Source organism: Aphelocoma coerulescens, chromosome 1 (genome assembly GCF_041296385.1).
Source record: "Aphelocoma coerulescens isolate FSJ_1873_10779 chromosome 1, UR_Acoe_1.0, whole genome shotgun sequence".
Taxonomy (NCBI): Eukaryota; Metazoa; Chordata; class Aves; order Passeriformes; family Corvidae; genus Aphelocoma; species Aphelocoma coerulescens.
In genome coordinates, this window is record NC_091013.1 from 93,349,777 (window position 1) to 93,364,449 (window position 14,673).

General features: G+C 43.9%; 1 protein-coding gene across 1 annotated transcript in view; it reads left to right on the plus strand.

Moving 5' to 3' along the window:
- The window catches only part of CLCN1 (chloride voltage-gated channel 1), a 32,316-nt gene extending 21,894 nt beyond the window's left edge, over positions 1 to 10,422 (plus strand). Inside the window, exons 16-23 of the mRNA XM_069018134.1 lie at positions 505 to 638; positions 1,151 to 1,365; positions 1,487 to 1,592; positions 2,978 to 3,060; positions 3,817 to 3,855; positions 4,512 to 4,616; positions 6,389 to 6,475; positions 6,980 to 10,422. Of these exons, the coding sequence (XP_068874235.1) occupies positions 505 to 638; positions 1,151 to 1,365; positions 1,487 to 1,592; positions 2,978 to 3,060; positions 3,817 to 3,855; positions 4,512 to 4,616; positions 6,389 to 6,475; positions 6,980 to 7,375 (1,165 nt within the window). The 3' untranslated portion in view covers positions 7,376 to 10,422. The remainder of the gene's footprint in view (positions 1 to 504; positions 639 to 1,150; positions 1,366 to 1,486; positions 1,593 to 2,977; positions 3,061 to 3,816; positions 3,856 to 4,511; positions 4,617 to 6,388; positions 6,476 to 6,979) is intronic.
- Positions 10,423 to 14,673: the final 4,251 nt, after the last annotated feature.

Sequence of the window (14,673 nt, forward strand, 5' to 3'; positions counted from 1 at the left end):
CCTCTTCTTTTTTTTTTTTTTTCACTGAAATCACACGTTTGAACGACCAGCAATGTTACTGAATTTGTATTAATATTTCCAAATTGCTTCAGCGTAAAAATTTAAAAATCAGTAATCTCATTTATCTAAATTCAGTGAGGTTTGGATATTTTTTCCCCACCAAATGTTCTAAATATTTGGATATCTTGCTTGAAGCAAAATTCAATTATTCCTATATATGTCTTCCTCTCTCTAGTATACATCACACACATAGGTATGTATATAAAAACCACCTATAAATGTGTGTATTTATGGTGAGGGGTAATGGAGTGGAATACAATTGTAATGGAAATCCAGTTAATCTCTGTTTATCCTCTTGGAAAGTCCTCTGGTTACTCTCACAGGAGATCATTTGGCAGCTGTATTTTGAACAGTTTTTAAAGAAGTATGTATTTCTGCAGGGAATTTATCTGCTTGACATTTTTAATATGTTAACTCTTCCTCTTATCGTCCATAAATTCACAGCAAATACAATATCTTTGTTGAGGATATTATGGTCCAAGATGTGAAATTTGTTTCCTCCAACTGTAAATACCGAGACTTGCAAGCGGTACTCCAAAGCACCACAGTGAAATCTTTGCCTTTGGTGGACTCGCCAGGTAAGCAAAGTGGAGAAACTGGTCCTTCCTGAAGACTGCCTCAGCTTGGAGAAACTAGCTTTCAAATTGCACGGTGTGAAGCAGGCAGTGTGACCTGCCACATAAAAAAATAAATCCTAAAATTCTCCCGCTGTGGATGATGTATGGCAGAAGGCTGTTTCAGCTGGCCAGACAGGTAAGCTGGAGCGTGGGCAGTGAAGCAGATCCAGCACGTAAGGGAGGTGTGTGGGAAGTCTGTAGGCTGAACTGTGACAGCGGGGTCCTCCTGGGATCCTGCATGAGCCAAGAGCATGCCTCTGCTGTGGCACTGAGGGGTGGCACAGCTCAGGACAGTGAGCTCCCTTCCCACAGCCTAGGAGCCACCACAGGGCTGGTCAATGACTCTTGCACAGCGCTAGATAGTGTGAGCCCGAGCACTCGGAAGAGGCTGGAAGGAGGAAGGTGTGGTGTGTGGAAGGGGACCTTCAAAACCTTGAGGTGGCTTGATGGCTTCCCTGCTCTGTGTTGTGCAGAGACCATGATCCTCCTGGGGTCTGTGGAGCGATCGGAACTGCAGGCTCTCCTCCAGACGCACATCAGCCCAGAGCGGCGACGGCTCCTCAACAGAGAAATGCAGCAGAAGCTGAATGAGGCACCCTACGATGGAGCCTGGGCAAACCTGCCAAAGCTGAAGCACGAATCTTTCGCTTATGTTGATGAGGATGAGGATACAGATGAGAAGGGAGAGGTGAGGGAGAGAAGTGGGCAGACTGCAACACGGAGACTGCTTAGAAGCAGTCAGGCATTCGAGGAGGCTGAGAAATAAATGGCATTAAGGTGGACTTTATTTTCTCTCCTTTCCATAACAGCTGCCTCAGCCCCCAAGTCCCACTCCCAGTTACCCAGAGGAGCCAAATGGCCCAACAAGTCCTCTTAAACAAATGTCTGAAACTTTGGAGCCCCAGCAACACTCAGGTATGGTAACTTCTGTCATGGCTCAACCACATCCTAGCCACCCTGGGGAAGCTTTCATGCTAACTCTGTGTACCTGCTCGTGCAAGGTGCTGGTTTCCCAGGCACTGAGAGAAGTAGCTTTCTCTGCCGTTCCTGTATGAAAGACACTTTGTTAGTGCACCTCAACATCAGTGTAATGTACCTGGAAATACCTTCTGTCGATCCCTCAGAGAGCATGGCAAAACTAGGCCCACTAAGGATGGTCTCTCTCTTTGCAATAACAACTCCTTGGACGTTTTCTGGAGAGTCTGTATGAAAGGGTTCCATCTCTTGGCTCCTTCACCACGTGAATGAGTTTCCCTGGGGAAAGCACAGTATCAGAGAGCTAAACATCTGCACTAAGTTTTTGAGTAGCTTAGGCTTAGCTCAGCCATCTCCAAAACTGAAGGGCTCCTCCCTTGGACACTCATGTCTTTGATTCAGCTGCATTAATGTGATGGACAAACACTGATGTATTGTGTTCTTTTGTGTCGCACCCCAGTCTGTATTAGCTTTGCTTTCAAGACTGTACTCATAACTCATTTCTGATTCATAAGTATATTTGATGCAGGATGGTGGGTTGTTTTTATCCTTTATGCATCCTGAAATATGCAGAGAGTGAGTAAGCACAGAGATGTAGCCCAGTCTTGAGAATGAGGGCTTTAGCTCATGCTTTTAGGCACCCAAAGGTTACATGTAACAGAGCATATAGCACATTCTGGTCCATTAACACCTCTCAGGTATGACTGTAAACTTCTAAGGCATAAAAAAAATCCACTTTATGCTTCCAGAGCAGTGGGGTGGTGGGGCAGCCATCCACCTATCTTACCAAAGCAGAAAAAGAGCCACATATGAAAACAAGGATGGTATGTGAAACATTTTATGTGAAGCTAGAACTGAGTGACCCAGGAATGACAAGAGGAAGTGAAACAGGAGTGAATTCATGAGACCTTCCCTTCTTTTTCAGTTTGGCTCACAGCTATCCAGCTATCATTGTTTCTGATCAAACTTCCTCCAGAGCCTTGTTCACAACAGCACCAGGCTCTGTCTCCTCCTCTTTGCTAACTCCCTGCCTGGGAGTATAATTCTGGTCTCCTCTATTCCCATCATTCTACTGCTGGCAGAACCCATGGACTCCTCACCCCTTGGCACCTGTCACATCCAGTTTGTTGATATGTTTTGTTGCATGGGAATATTCATTCTGGAATGCCCCAGACACCATCTTACAAACTGGCTCAGTTCTATCGTATCCCTCATAGTATTTCCCAGCCTGCCTCGGGTAAGAGGATGGGATAGGTGTGGGGCTTTGTATTTTTGTCTCTCACTTGTTCTTCTCTCTTATCCATGTGTTTGTTCTCATGTTTCAGGCAGTTTCAGGAGTCTGAGGCAACTGATCCAGCACCTCTTGTGCCATTGCAGCCGTCCACATGAGACAGAGAGCACCATCCAGGTTAGGGCTACAGAGAGCCTGGTAGTACCCTGAAGAAGGAAGGGAATGCAATGGAAATAGAAACTACTACTCGAGACATTCAGTATTTGGCTAAAGCATGGACACAATTACGAACTCTGACAACATCAGTGGGGAACTCCCTCCAAGGAGAAAGTGTGTGACTACTGTAAGGGAGTGTGAATCTTCCTAAAGAGTCACCTGTGCTCAGCTGTCAGGCTACCACCATAACTGAGTTTGGGCATCTTTTCTCAGTGAAAAAAATTACTGATATTTTGGCTAAGCTGCAATAAAGTGCAGTTCTATTCCATTTGGCAAACAGTTTTGGACAGATGGAGAAAAAGGAAAAAAATGCTTTTGGCTCTTGCCATGTTAAATGCCCTTGGTTAGCTGACACATCTGCACAAGGTTTGGGGATGACAGACAGAGCTTATGGGAGACCCATCCACTCCAGGGCAGTGGTTGGACCCCATGTGGGATATCCTAAGAGCATCTAAATCACTATTAGATGGCCATGTTTAGGCACCTGAATTGCTCTACCAGAACTCCATGGTGAATTGTCACTGGCAAGGGAAGCACAGCAAGGGCAGAGTACACTGTATAATGGATGAGTATAAAGGCAATCTAAGCCCTTGGTAATACACTATCTGGAACAAAAAGGGGACTGCATGGGGTGAGGAGGCTGTGCAGATTTCCCCCTTCTGTACTCTGTGAAACTGTGGGTGTTTTGGCTGTCCTGAACAGTGTTTTCTCCTACAGGAGCCCGTGGAGGTCATTGAGACAATGACACCAGAAGAGGTAAGACCAAGTGCAAAAAGGGAGTCAGGTCAAGTAAGCGCTTCTTTTACCCATTTCCTATCACTTGCAATACTCCAGGAACCTCAGTCATTGCCACGTAAAGCCATAGCCAAATCCATTTTCTTTTTGGAGTGGCACAGTGGGCAAGTCTCACCCATAACAGAAGAGATTGTTTGGCTAGATGTGCTGATAAGACTCTGACTAATCTGATCTAGCTTTGAAGTCAGCCCTGCTGCAGCAGGGTTTTGGACTAGAGTTCTCCACAGGTGCCCCCTCATCTTAATCTTTCTTTGGGCCCATGTTGTTTCTTCATTTCTTACACAAAGGATCAATTATCTTGCAACAACAAGGGGAAGATGAAAGGAAAGAAAGAAAAGAAAAGAAAGAAAGGAAAGCTAAAGATGTTCACTCCCTCTTTAAGAAGGAGAAGCAAAACCCCACCTTCTCAGAAAATCTCTGAATTGCCGTGTTTCCACAGGGACTGGAAATCTGGCAAGAAAGGGATGGGAAACCCGAGGGGTGAGAAATAATGGATGAGATGAATGATGTACACAGGAAGGAAGAAGCATTAACAGGAGGAGGGGACTAGTTTGGGTACACAAGATAGCAACCCTGCAGGTAGCTGAAAGAGTGATTCCTCTTCTTTCCTGTGTCAGATAGATGCTTGGGAACAGGAGGAGCTGAACAAGAACGTGTGCTTTGACAGCTGCCGCGTAGATCCCTCCCCTTTCCAACTGGTGGAGAGAACTTCCCTTCACAAGGTGAGTGCAGATGTCCACTGAGGTATACATCATTTTTCTCCACTCTATCATTCCAAGTTCAGTCTATGACTTATTTCTTCCCCTTGTCTCCACCTATAACTACTATCACCATTCAGCTACAGAAGTGAGCTTGTTCCTGTAATCTTCTGTGTGTACCTCCAATCTCCTGCAAAATGAAAGGCTTTGTGATAAGAAGTCTGAGACCAAAAAAAATCTGCTTCATTAAAAGTAGCACTGTGTGCCTTGCTGCTGGGGCATTACACTGAGATTTACACTCTGCCCTGTCAGTGTGCAGCACTGGAATGAGCACTCCTGGATTTCACAGGGTGTTCTGTCAGGGTGTAGAATATGCCTGTAGCATAGGCTCTTCATTGAAGTGAAGGACAAGGAAAGAGGAAGCTGGATCATACAACATCTAGAGTCAGCACAGGATGACTGGGAATTAAAGCAATCGTATATCAGGAGGAAGATAGGACTGGGCTTTCACTCTCTGGAAAGGGAAGCAAAAGTGCACAGTGCATGCTTTTATCAATACTCATTTAATGTGAATAGTCAGCATAGGCCTTACATTAAATTAATTAATTACTGTTAAGATCTCAGCCTTAAGCAAAACAGGAACAGGTTAGCATATAGTTCAGATGAGTTTTCTAAAGGGGTGGCTGAAGTAATCTGAAAACCACTAGCATTTATCTTTGAGAATATAAGCCTACAATAAATCATATCTGAAGGCTGCTCATGGGGAAAGTTTTGTACCTGTCATACAAAAGAGGAAGTGAGAAACTCTAAAATAACAGACAAATTAACTTAACTTGAATGCACAAAAAACCCAGGAATAAATAATCAAACTATCTGAAGTATGAACAGTTAGAGCTAAATGTAAGACTACTGCCAATGGCAAGAATATCACAGTTTATGGTGACCAAACCATATTTAACCAGTCTGGTTTTCTTTTACATTAGAGTAAAATGTCTTGTTCTTGAGAAATCAGATTTTTCCTAGTTTACACTTGAACATGACATTCAGTATCTCAAATGATGCTAAAAAAAAAAGGTCAAACACTAGCTGTGACAGAATAGAGCTCAGCTTCAAGAACTTGAAGTCTGGAAATACACCAGAGATGAGCACTGAGAATGTGGAAAGTTTTAGAAAGCCAGATCTGTGAATAATAGTAAAATAATGGGGTCTATTTAGGCTGAAGAAAAGAAGACTGATAGCAGTGTGATATCTGTCCTTTCAAGGAGACTTTGTAAGAGAAAGGGAGTAACTTGTTCTCAGTGTTCTCACTGCACTGGATAAGCAGCAACAAGCTTAAGTTTTCACAGAAAATATTCTGGGACAGGAAAAAAGAAATCCTCTATTGCTAAGGAAAGCACTGGAATAAATAACCTAAGCGGGTTTTGACTTTACATATTATTATATGGTAGTTCAGTTTCCAGCACCAAAATGAAATAGGATCTGCATAGGTCTCCAAATGCACAACACAGGGTGCTGTATGGGATCCTCCACCAGATGCAGGATGAGAATGACCTTGAGAATGTGCTCCCATCACCAACACACTCCCAACTACAGCTGCACAGCAGAAGGTGCAAACCATAGTATTTGGCAGATACAAAAGGGAAGGAAGGGAAGACGTAATTTCTCACTGGGATAACTGCACAGTTGTGTGTCTTTCTGATTTCCATTTCCTAACCCCAAGTCCCAGCTCCAGCACCAAGTACTGTGTTACCATTTTCCAAAGTCCCTGCAATGGTCTTTTGTGGTTTTGCTCCTAGACGCACACATTGTTCTCACTACTGGGCCTCAGCCACGCCTACGTAACCAGCATGGGGAAGCTGAGGGGAGTGCTGGCTTTGGAAGAGGTGAGTACAGATCCTTTGCCAGCCTCTTAAATAACTGCAAGTGTCCTGTGGATCACTGCAGTAACTCACAGGTGCTGCAAGTTCCAGCTGGGAATATATATAACTGCAAGTGCTACATTTTCAATCCAGGGTTGAATTCTGAGTCAGCTCTTTGGAAGCTTTGTAGGGGAATGGATGACTGCATTTCAGAGAAGGCAGCAGGTGTTGTTTACAGGGATGTTAGAAGGTTCATCTTTATCATGAGTGTAGGGCTCTTAACTGAGGCTTAATAGCCACTCTTAACTGAGTGACTATTACTGCTTCTGAAATTGGTGTGGAATTTCTTATTTACCATGGAATTTTTCATTACATCACCAGCGTAAAAGATTATCGCCAGAGGCCCCAGCAGCAGAGCTGTGACTCTATTTGTGATCCCTTTAACATGGGGAGTAGACGAACTTCTCCTGGGTAGGGCTGGGCCAGCCTCCCTTTCATTTTTTTTCTGAAATTTTTCTCCTTTTCCAGCTCCAGAAGGCAATAGAGGGTTCCACCCGCTCTGGGGTTCGTCTCCGACCACCCCTGGCCAGTTTCCGTGACATCAACCGGACTTCCACCAACAATCAGACCGGGCAGGGCCCTCAGGCGTGGAGCCGGGAGGACAATGGCACGGTGGCAGCACAGCCAGCAGCAAACCTGGGCACTGAGAGCCCTCTGCCTCCCTGCTCACACTCCCCACAGCCCTCACACTCACAGGAAGAGGGGGAAGTCCCCAGCTCCGCTTACGCCACGGATACTGAGTTGGAAGAGATGGAGCTGACAGGGCCAGTCGCTGAAAACATCTCAGACATCCTCAAGGACATAAACCTACGCACCACTGACCTGGATGAAGATGAGGATGAGGATGAGGATGTTCCCTTATAGCTGGTGTGAGGGTAGTAGTCCATCACACTCTTCAGTGAGCCAGTCTTCTTGTGTTCGCTCCTCAAAGAGAAGCTTTTGGATGTTCTTTGCAATCCCCACAGAGGGATGATTCAGCTGGGAGGAGGGACATCAGACTGAGCCCTTCTGCTGCTGCTTTCTCTCTGTGCAGACTGTTAGGCTGCTGGACTACTTGGGCGTGTGCAGGTGTCAGATGTGGACTGCAAGGTGCCTGTGGAGTGCACTGTAACAGGACATGGACGCTGCTGGACACAGTCAGGATCAATGTGCCATGTGGAAAGTGGAGGGGGATCAGCTCTCACTAGCTCACTGGTGCCATCCTTCTAGTCACACCAGGCCTGCACAAAGCAGTGTAACACAGCCAGACCTCCAGCCCAGAAGCATACTGCTGCTTCTATCTGCCACCCTGTCCACGTTGCTGCAGCTCCTTTTCACTGCCTCTTATCTTGCACCCCCCCAAAACATTCCCATGTAGAACATTTTTATTCTTTCTCAATTTTTACTCTGGGATTTTCCTGGATGGGGATGCAGTTAGGAGCTTCTCCTCTGTCCTGTAGCTGAGCCATGCCCTAAAAACAGATGGCAGGAAAATATTTGGTATATGTCTCATGTCTTGAATTCAGCCAAGACTTTAGAAAACACTGGAAGGGAGAAAAGCTTGTTTGTTTTCCCATAATCTCTGGATTTTTTAAGCAGAATGGGAAAATCTTAAGTGAGGGCATCCTCAGTGCTGGGGGAAGAGGAGTAAAACAGCATATATGTACCTATATTTCAAATAACTGTGTTTGTCTCTCTGAATCACTGTTCACAATTTTCCACAGCTATAGTCTTAAAATATAAGAACTCAAGAAAAAAAATAATTATGGAGTATTAGCAGGCTGCCAAGAAATACAGCAGAGGGAAGACACATTTTCTACACTTTGAAAACAGGTTTCTTTCTGAAAACTCCTGCTCTCTTTCCTGGTAATTCTACCCTGCCTACTTTCCACATATTTCTGCATACCTCAGATCTGAGAATTCCAGCTCTCACTTTTGCCAGCTTGTCTCTGTTGTGACTAACAGCAGAGACCTCAACCCTTGTCTGCAGCATCCCTCTGTATTCCAGTTCTAAATCTGGAGCAGATCTGCATCTTCAAAAAGACGTCTTGTCAGTTCGTGTCATGCATGCAAAACCTTGGCATCCAAAGATAAGATGCTGCTTTGTTTAATTCACCGCTCTTGTGAGGTTTTCTCAGTAAACAGGCAAAACCAAATTCTGTGTATTCTGCAGCTTCTTCTAGCAGTCTACATCTCTTTCTACCATATTTTTGGTGTCTCATGGCACTTAGATGCAATCCCAAGCAGCCTATTAGATGTGTTTCCACTTAACAGCAAGAGAGAGGAAATCCAGGCTCTGAAAATATGTTCTTGGGGGTATTCTTATTCCCTTTCCTGGTATTAGTAAATCATTATCTAACTTAGAGTGACCAGTTTCACTTTAACACGTAATTTTCCATACACTGTCTCACGAGCAGGTCAAAAATACCATTACCTCTAACCCAGTCACCAAAGGAAAATTCCCTCCTGGCTTTAATTCCAAGGATTGACCTTGCACCAGCTCCTCTCTGATGATGCTGATGGGCGGGAGAATCTGTGACAAGCTTACAGTAGAAGGAAATTTTCCCCGCTAGTCTCTTGGAGAGAAGTTTATTTTTGCTGTCTGGAATTCAGAGCCCACCAGGTCTGTTCTGTTTTTGGCACATGATCCCCCTTTATAAGCGAACTGGGGACAGCCCTTCCCTGCCTTCATGATCGTCGGAGCCACCCTGTCCTTGTGAGGAGACAGTGCTGATCTGAGGGCAAGTCTCTTGCACACGACAGCTGCTTCCCTCCACCAGAGGGGCACGTTTGTGTCTGCCAGGCATCAGCACAGCCTCCCCACTACCTTTGTGTCACCTTCTGCTGCCTGCAGGGAAGAGGCAAAACAACTGCTTTTTCTTTTTTCCGGGAACTGTGGTAGTCCCTTATATAAGCAGAGGAGAAAGGACATTCCTTTTACAAAAGCATAAATATGCAGTGAGTGACAACACAGACCAAATCTGATCTGAGGGTCCAAGCACGCTCAAGAAGGATGAGTTTCTCCAAGTCATCCCCAGCCTTACTGTGCAGACTTATATTTTACAGCTTAACCACATGCTTCCACTGAGACAGATGAGACAAGGAGAAACTTTAAGGCTGGAGTCAGTACACCTCCCCCTCCTCTCTCCTGAATACTCTCCTCCAGTCCCACACTTCTCCTACGGTGTGTTACAGAAGATCTGGGAAGTGACTGGCTGAGAAAGCAGATGGGAGTCTAAATCAAAGCCAGCGAGCGTGTGAGTCACGACAGACAGACAGATTGTGAGCTGGGGGAGATGAAGCTGGAACAAAAATGATGCACATGGAGAGGCTTGGGGAGCTTGGAGTGAAACACTGGCTAACCTGCAAAGCTTCTTGAGGCTCGTCACTTGAGATTACAAGAAAACACACGTGTGCCCATACATGCACACACAGGCATCTCAATTCCTATTGCCTTTAGCTGTCCCAGGGTTACTGTGAGGAGCTGGATTGCTCTCTGGAGGGCAGCTGAAAGGTGGGGGCAACTGCTGCTCTTTGTAGACACTGAAGATCCATTCCAGGTATTGCCTCCACCCATGGAACAGAAGCAGCATTCATCTGCACCATTTTCTCACCTGTATTCATACATAAAAATGCACTGGGAGCCAGGATGGGACAAAAACACACTCTGCAAAGACGGTTTGCAAAGGCTGAATTGTTTCCACTTCCATCTTCTCAATAAAATCTTCACTGAGCTGATGCCAAGTACATTAATGGGTGCAAAATGTGCAGTAAAATAATGCTAAACCTACCTTTGTCAAGGGAACTTTAAGCTTGTGCCCTCTCAGGCTATCCCACTACACCCCCTCAAAGTTTAAACTTGAAACCTTTGTCCAGCAAAGTCACACTGATCTGTCACTCTAAAACCTGCATCTCCCATCCTATCCAAACAGCACAGACTTGATTACCTACAGGGAAAAATCATTTTTTCACAGCCCAAAATACCCCCAGAATTTGTATCAGCCATGAAGCTGTCCCTTTCAGATAGAAATTCACATCTTGCAAAAAATCGAATTCTTCCTTTCACATGGCACTTAAGGGTGAAAGCAGAGTCTTATTTTTAAATGCATCAATATAAAGAATTGAAAGAATAGGGAAGACTTAAGGTTGGTAAAACGACAAGTAGGGCTTTAGGTAGTGATGACAAGGCTAAGAGACTTGGCTATGAGTCACATAAGGGAGAAAACACGTGGAGATGGACTACTGAACAAGAAAAATCTGCCTCAACAAAGTAATGTTTTTGGTTGCTGAATTATTTGAGACTAAAAAAAATCTAGTTTTCTAAGCCTATGGACAAAAACCAGTTAGTACAGGCAGAAACAGAGAGACAGCTAGAATTCATAAATGTAACATCCCCCTTCTCCCCAGTTATGCAAACACCATGCAAAAGTGTGTGTTTTGTGGCCAAAGAAGTGTAAGACCAGCAATAACCAGCCAAGCAAGTAAAGATCCCTCTTTGCCAAACTAATCCAAACCCAGGAAGGGTATAATTAAAAACACACCATTAAATATATGGTCACAGCAAGCACTAAGTTATTCACTGCCACATAAGCAGGTGTCTGGGCACAGCTCTCATAAAAATTTAATCAACACTAGAGACCAATAATTAAAATTTGCACATAAAAGCCATGCCTGAGCATTAGGGTTAGGGTCTTCAGACATGTGATGCAAAACTTTTTAATGCTCAGTTTGTGGGAGACAAGCTTAAACTGGTCCTGACCATGAGCCACAGGCTGTTCTTGTGTGTCCCCCTGCCACCAGACAGACAACCCTGTGCATGTGCACTCACACACACAAACATCACCTCAGGCAAATCATGGCTGTGCAGTAGCAGAAAACCCTCCAACTCAGTTTCCTGTGTCTTGAGCCACATCTCCCCTTCCCACAGCTTGCTGGATGTCACCAAGTCCCAGTGCAGCCTCATGGTAAGACAAACAACTAAAGACACTGCTGTGGACACTGCTGGGATTAGTGTGATGGCTAAATGAGGCAATCTCACCCAAACCTATTACTAGTTCAAGCAGCAGCATTTCAAATGAGCATCTGCTCCCATCCCAGCTTTTTGTAGTGTGCTGCTAGTGCAAATATCTTGTGCTCTGTAGTAAAACCAGTTACTGAAACGTATCTAGACAACTTGAAGAATTGCACCTGATATGGAGGACAATGTCCAGCTGAGGAAAGTCCAGTAGCAAATTCATAACAGAAACAGAATGTAGAGAAATGAAAATGTGAATTGCCTCCTTTATATGAACAACAATCGAAGCACTGCTAGTATCTGATGATTTACTGAATGGCTACTCAGTGTGAAGAACAGAAGGTAAAGTTACAAGGTATACTGAGATATATTCAGAATTAAAGTCACATAAAGTCACATAAAGTTAGAAGCTTTTCAGTTTTTTCCACACAGAAACAAATGCAAAAGACAGTAATGGAAGGTTGATGAGAAATACATTTAAAAAAAAAAAATCTGCTTTTCTCTCCCTTTCTGTAGTGCACTTAAGCAAACGGGCTGTGAAAAGAAATGGGAACTGAGATGGCTGGATTATGACCAAACATGTCACAGAATCTTATGCTTAACTCAAATTTGCAATTTCTCTGGCACAGAAGATAGGAGCTGTCTGAGGAACCGTGTAAAAAATACCCTTGCAGCCGGCAAAGTGCAGATCCAGTGAGGTGTGCAGCAAGAATGCTCTCATGCCCTTTTTAGTTACTGTTTTCATTAATCACTTAGAAGTAACATATGAGAAATTGTAGAACAGTAACATGAGAGAAACATATGGCAGGTTTGCCATCTAGTCTAAACAGAGAAATAAGCAGAAAGTGGAGATCAGAGCCTCAGGCAGATACCATAGAATGAGGTTCATGCTGGGGCTAAGCAGCTAAATGCAGTGGAGATGAATTTAACTGAGGGGTAAGTCTAGCCTAGTATGATGACAAAAGAGTTCTTTTAGGTGAAGCACTCAGCAGCTGGACACCACCTTTGCAGCATAATGTGAAATTAAGAAAAAAAGACATTTTTCCTATGCAGAGGTATTGATGCCATGATGATTTTTTGCCTTTTCTTTTATACCCCTGCTATACCTTTTTACAACTTCTGTATTCTTAGTGATTTTTGCCTATATTCCTGGCCTTGTTTGTTCAGCTAGGAGACTAAACATTTTAGAAGCTTTGTAGTTAGGGATCAGTGTGCCCCAGACCCCAAGGTCCTCTCCAGAACACATTTGTAAACTAAGATAGAACCATCCAGGGGAAGGTTCCTTGGGGAGGGGGGCTCATTCGAGCCTCTCATTGGGGAATCTTTGATAGATATGCTAATTAGTAAGACCTAAAATGTTATACCTGATCTTTTGGGGGGGGTGCATTGTGGTGTGCATTGAGGTGCATTCGACCTAGATGTGGGCACCTAAGGATCCTTAAAATAAATCCAAGGTAAAATCCCTTTTTCCCTTCTAACCGTGTCTGACTCTTGATTTTAAGACCAAGAAAAGGCATCAGTATGGCTTCCAGGCCCAGAGACATTTCATTCCTCCAGGGACTCAAGTCTTAAACATATGTGGAATAACTGATTTCATTTGACACACTACATTTCAAAAAGAAAGTAGTGACAGTTTAGAGGCCATTTGGAAAAAACCTACAACAACAACAACACAACCAAAAAACCCAAACAAAAACCAAACAAGCAAACAAAACAACCCAACAAAAAAGCTGAACAAAAAAACAGCAAACAACCAAAAAACCCCAAAAACAAAACCAAAAAACCACAAACAAACCAAGGAGAGAGTAAAGGGGGGACTTACAAGGATTGACAAAAATAAAATTAAAAGAAACCTCAAAAAAACAGCCAACCAAAAACCTGAAGGAGTTAAGTAAGTGTGTCTTATGCAAGTCACAATTAATTATATGAACATAGTTATGCAGACATACATACCAAGTGGTGGGGGGCAATCTACTCAGTAGGAAAAGCAGCTAAACTGGAAAGAAGCAAATTAACTTCAAATAGAACACAGAAAGCAAAGATCAGTCAAATAGCTCTGTTTGTAAAATATGTTATGCCTTAAGCAGGGCAAGAGACACTGCTTAGCTCCTGGAAAAACCAGAGCTTGAAAAGCAAAAGTATCTTGACAAGGAAATAACACCTTTTATGGCTAGAATTTAAGACTCATATGGCAAACAAACAGCTACTGGATCTGCCTAATGTCCTACATCAGAAGCAGATGACACAACAATGTTGGAAGTGCAGAGATGTTTCTTTCCCTCTGGGTGGACCAATTCCCCACTCTGCTACGAGGACAGCAGGCTGAGAAGCATTTAAAACTGAAATGTGAACCCAGAGTCATGCTACCCAATGTCAGTGCCTTTTACAACCTAAGCATCAGATGCCTTTCTGTGTACTGTCCTAAAGGGCTGTTGTGAAATTTCTGTCCAACTCTGTGCCAGATGTGTTTGCATCTCACCAGTATTGGGACGAAACTTGTACGTATCACCTGGAAAATGCTTATTCCGTAGAACAGGGAAACTCACTCTGTCCTAAACTAGAGGATTCTGTTGATGTGATGCTTTCTATCCTCAAATCCGGCCTGGGATTCATGTCCTGGTAGTCACAGACACACTTCAGATTTTAGCCCTGTAAAGTCAAACATGTGATGTTCTCATTTTCTTAATGGGAAATCAGGTATTTCCTACTCTGGGGTGCTTCTCCAAGCCACCATGGATCCTTTTCGATGTGCTCCATCAGACTATCTCCTTGAAACCCACCCCCTCTTCCTAGGATCCTCCTTCCTCAGACGCAGCTCCCCTGGAACCAGTCCCACAGAAATAAAACACTTCCACCAGCCAGGAGGGCAAGACCACATTCTGTTTAATAACAACTCCATAAAGGACTGTACATGCTATTTTGAGCTACCTCCCCTCCTTTACTGTGGTTGCTGCCACATACAGGCATGGAGGTGTGTAGTGCCATATAGTTCTCTAAGTCTATATGTAATGTGTGCACGTGGATGTAGGTGGTTGCACGTGGATGTATTTATATATATCTTTGTAGAAGTGTTATCTCGTAAGTCACATTATCAAAACATGCGAAGTATATCCAACAAAAATTTTCAGGCAAACATGTTTTGGAGCTGGAAGACCAAAGGCAAATCAGA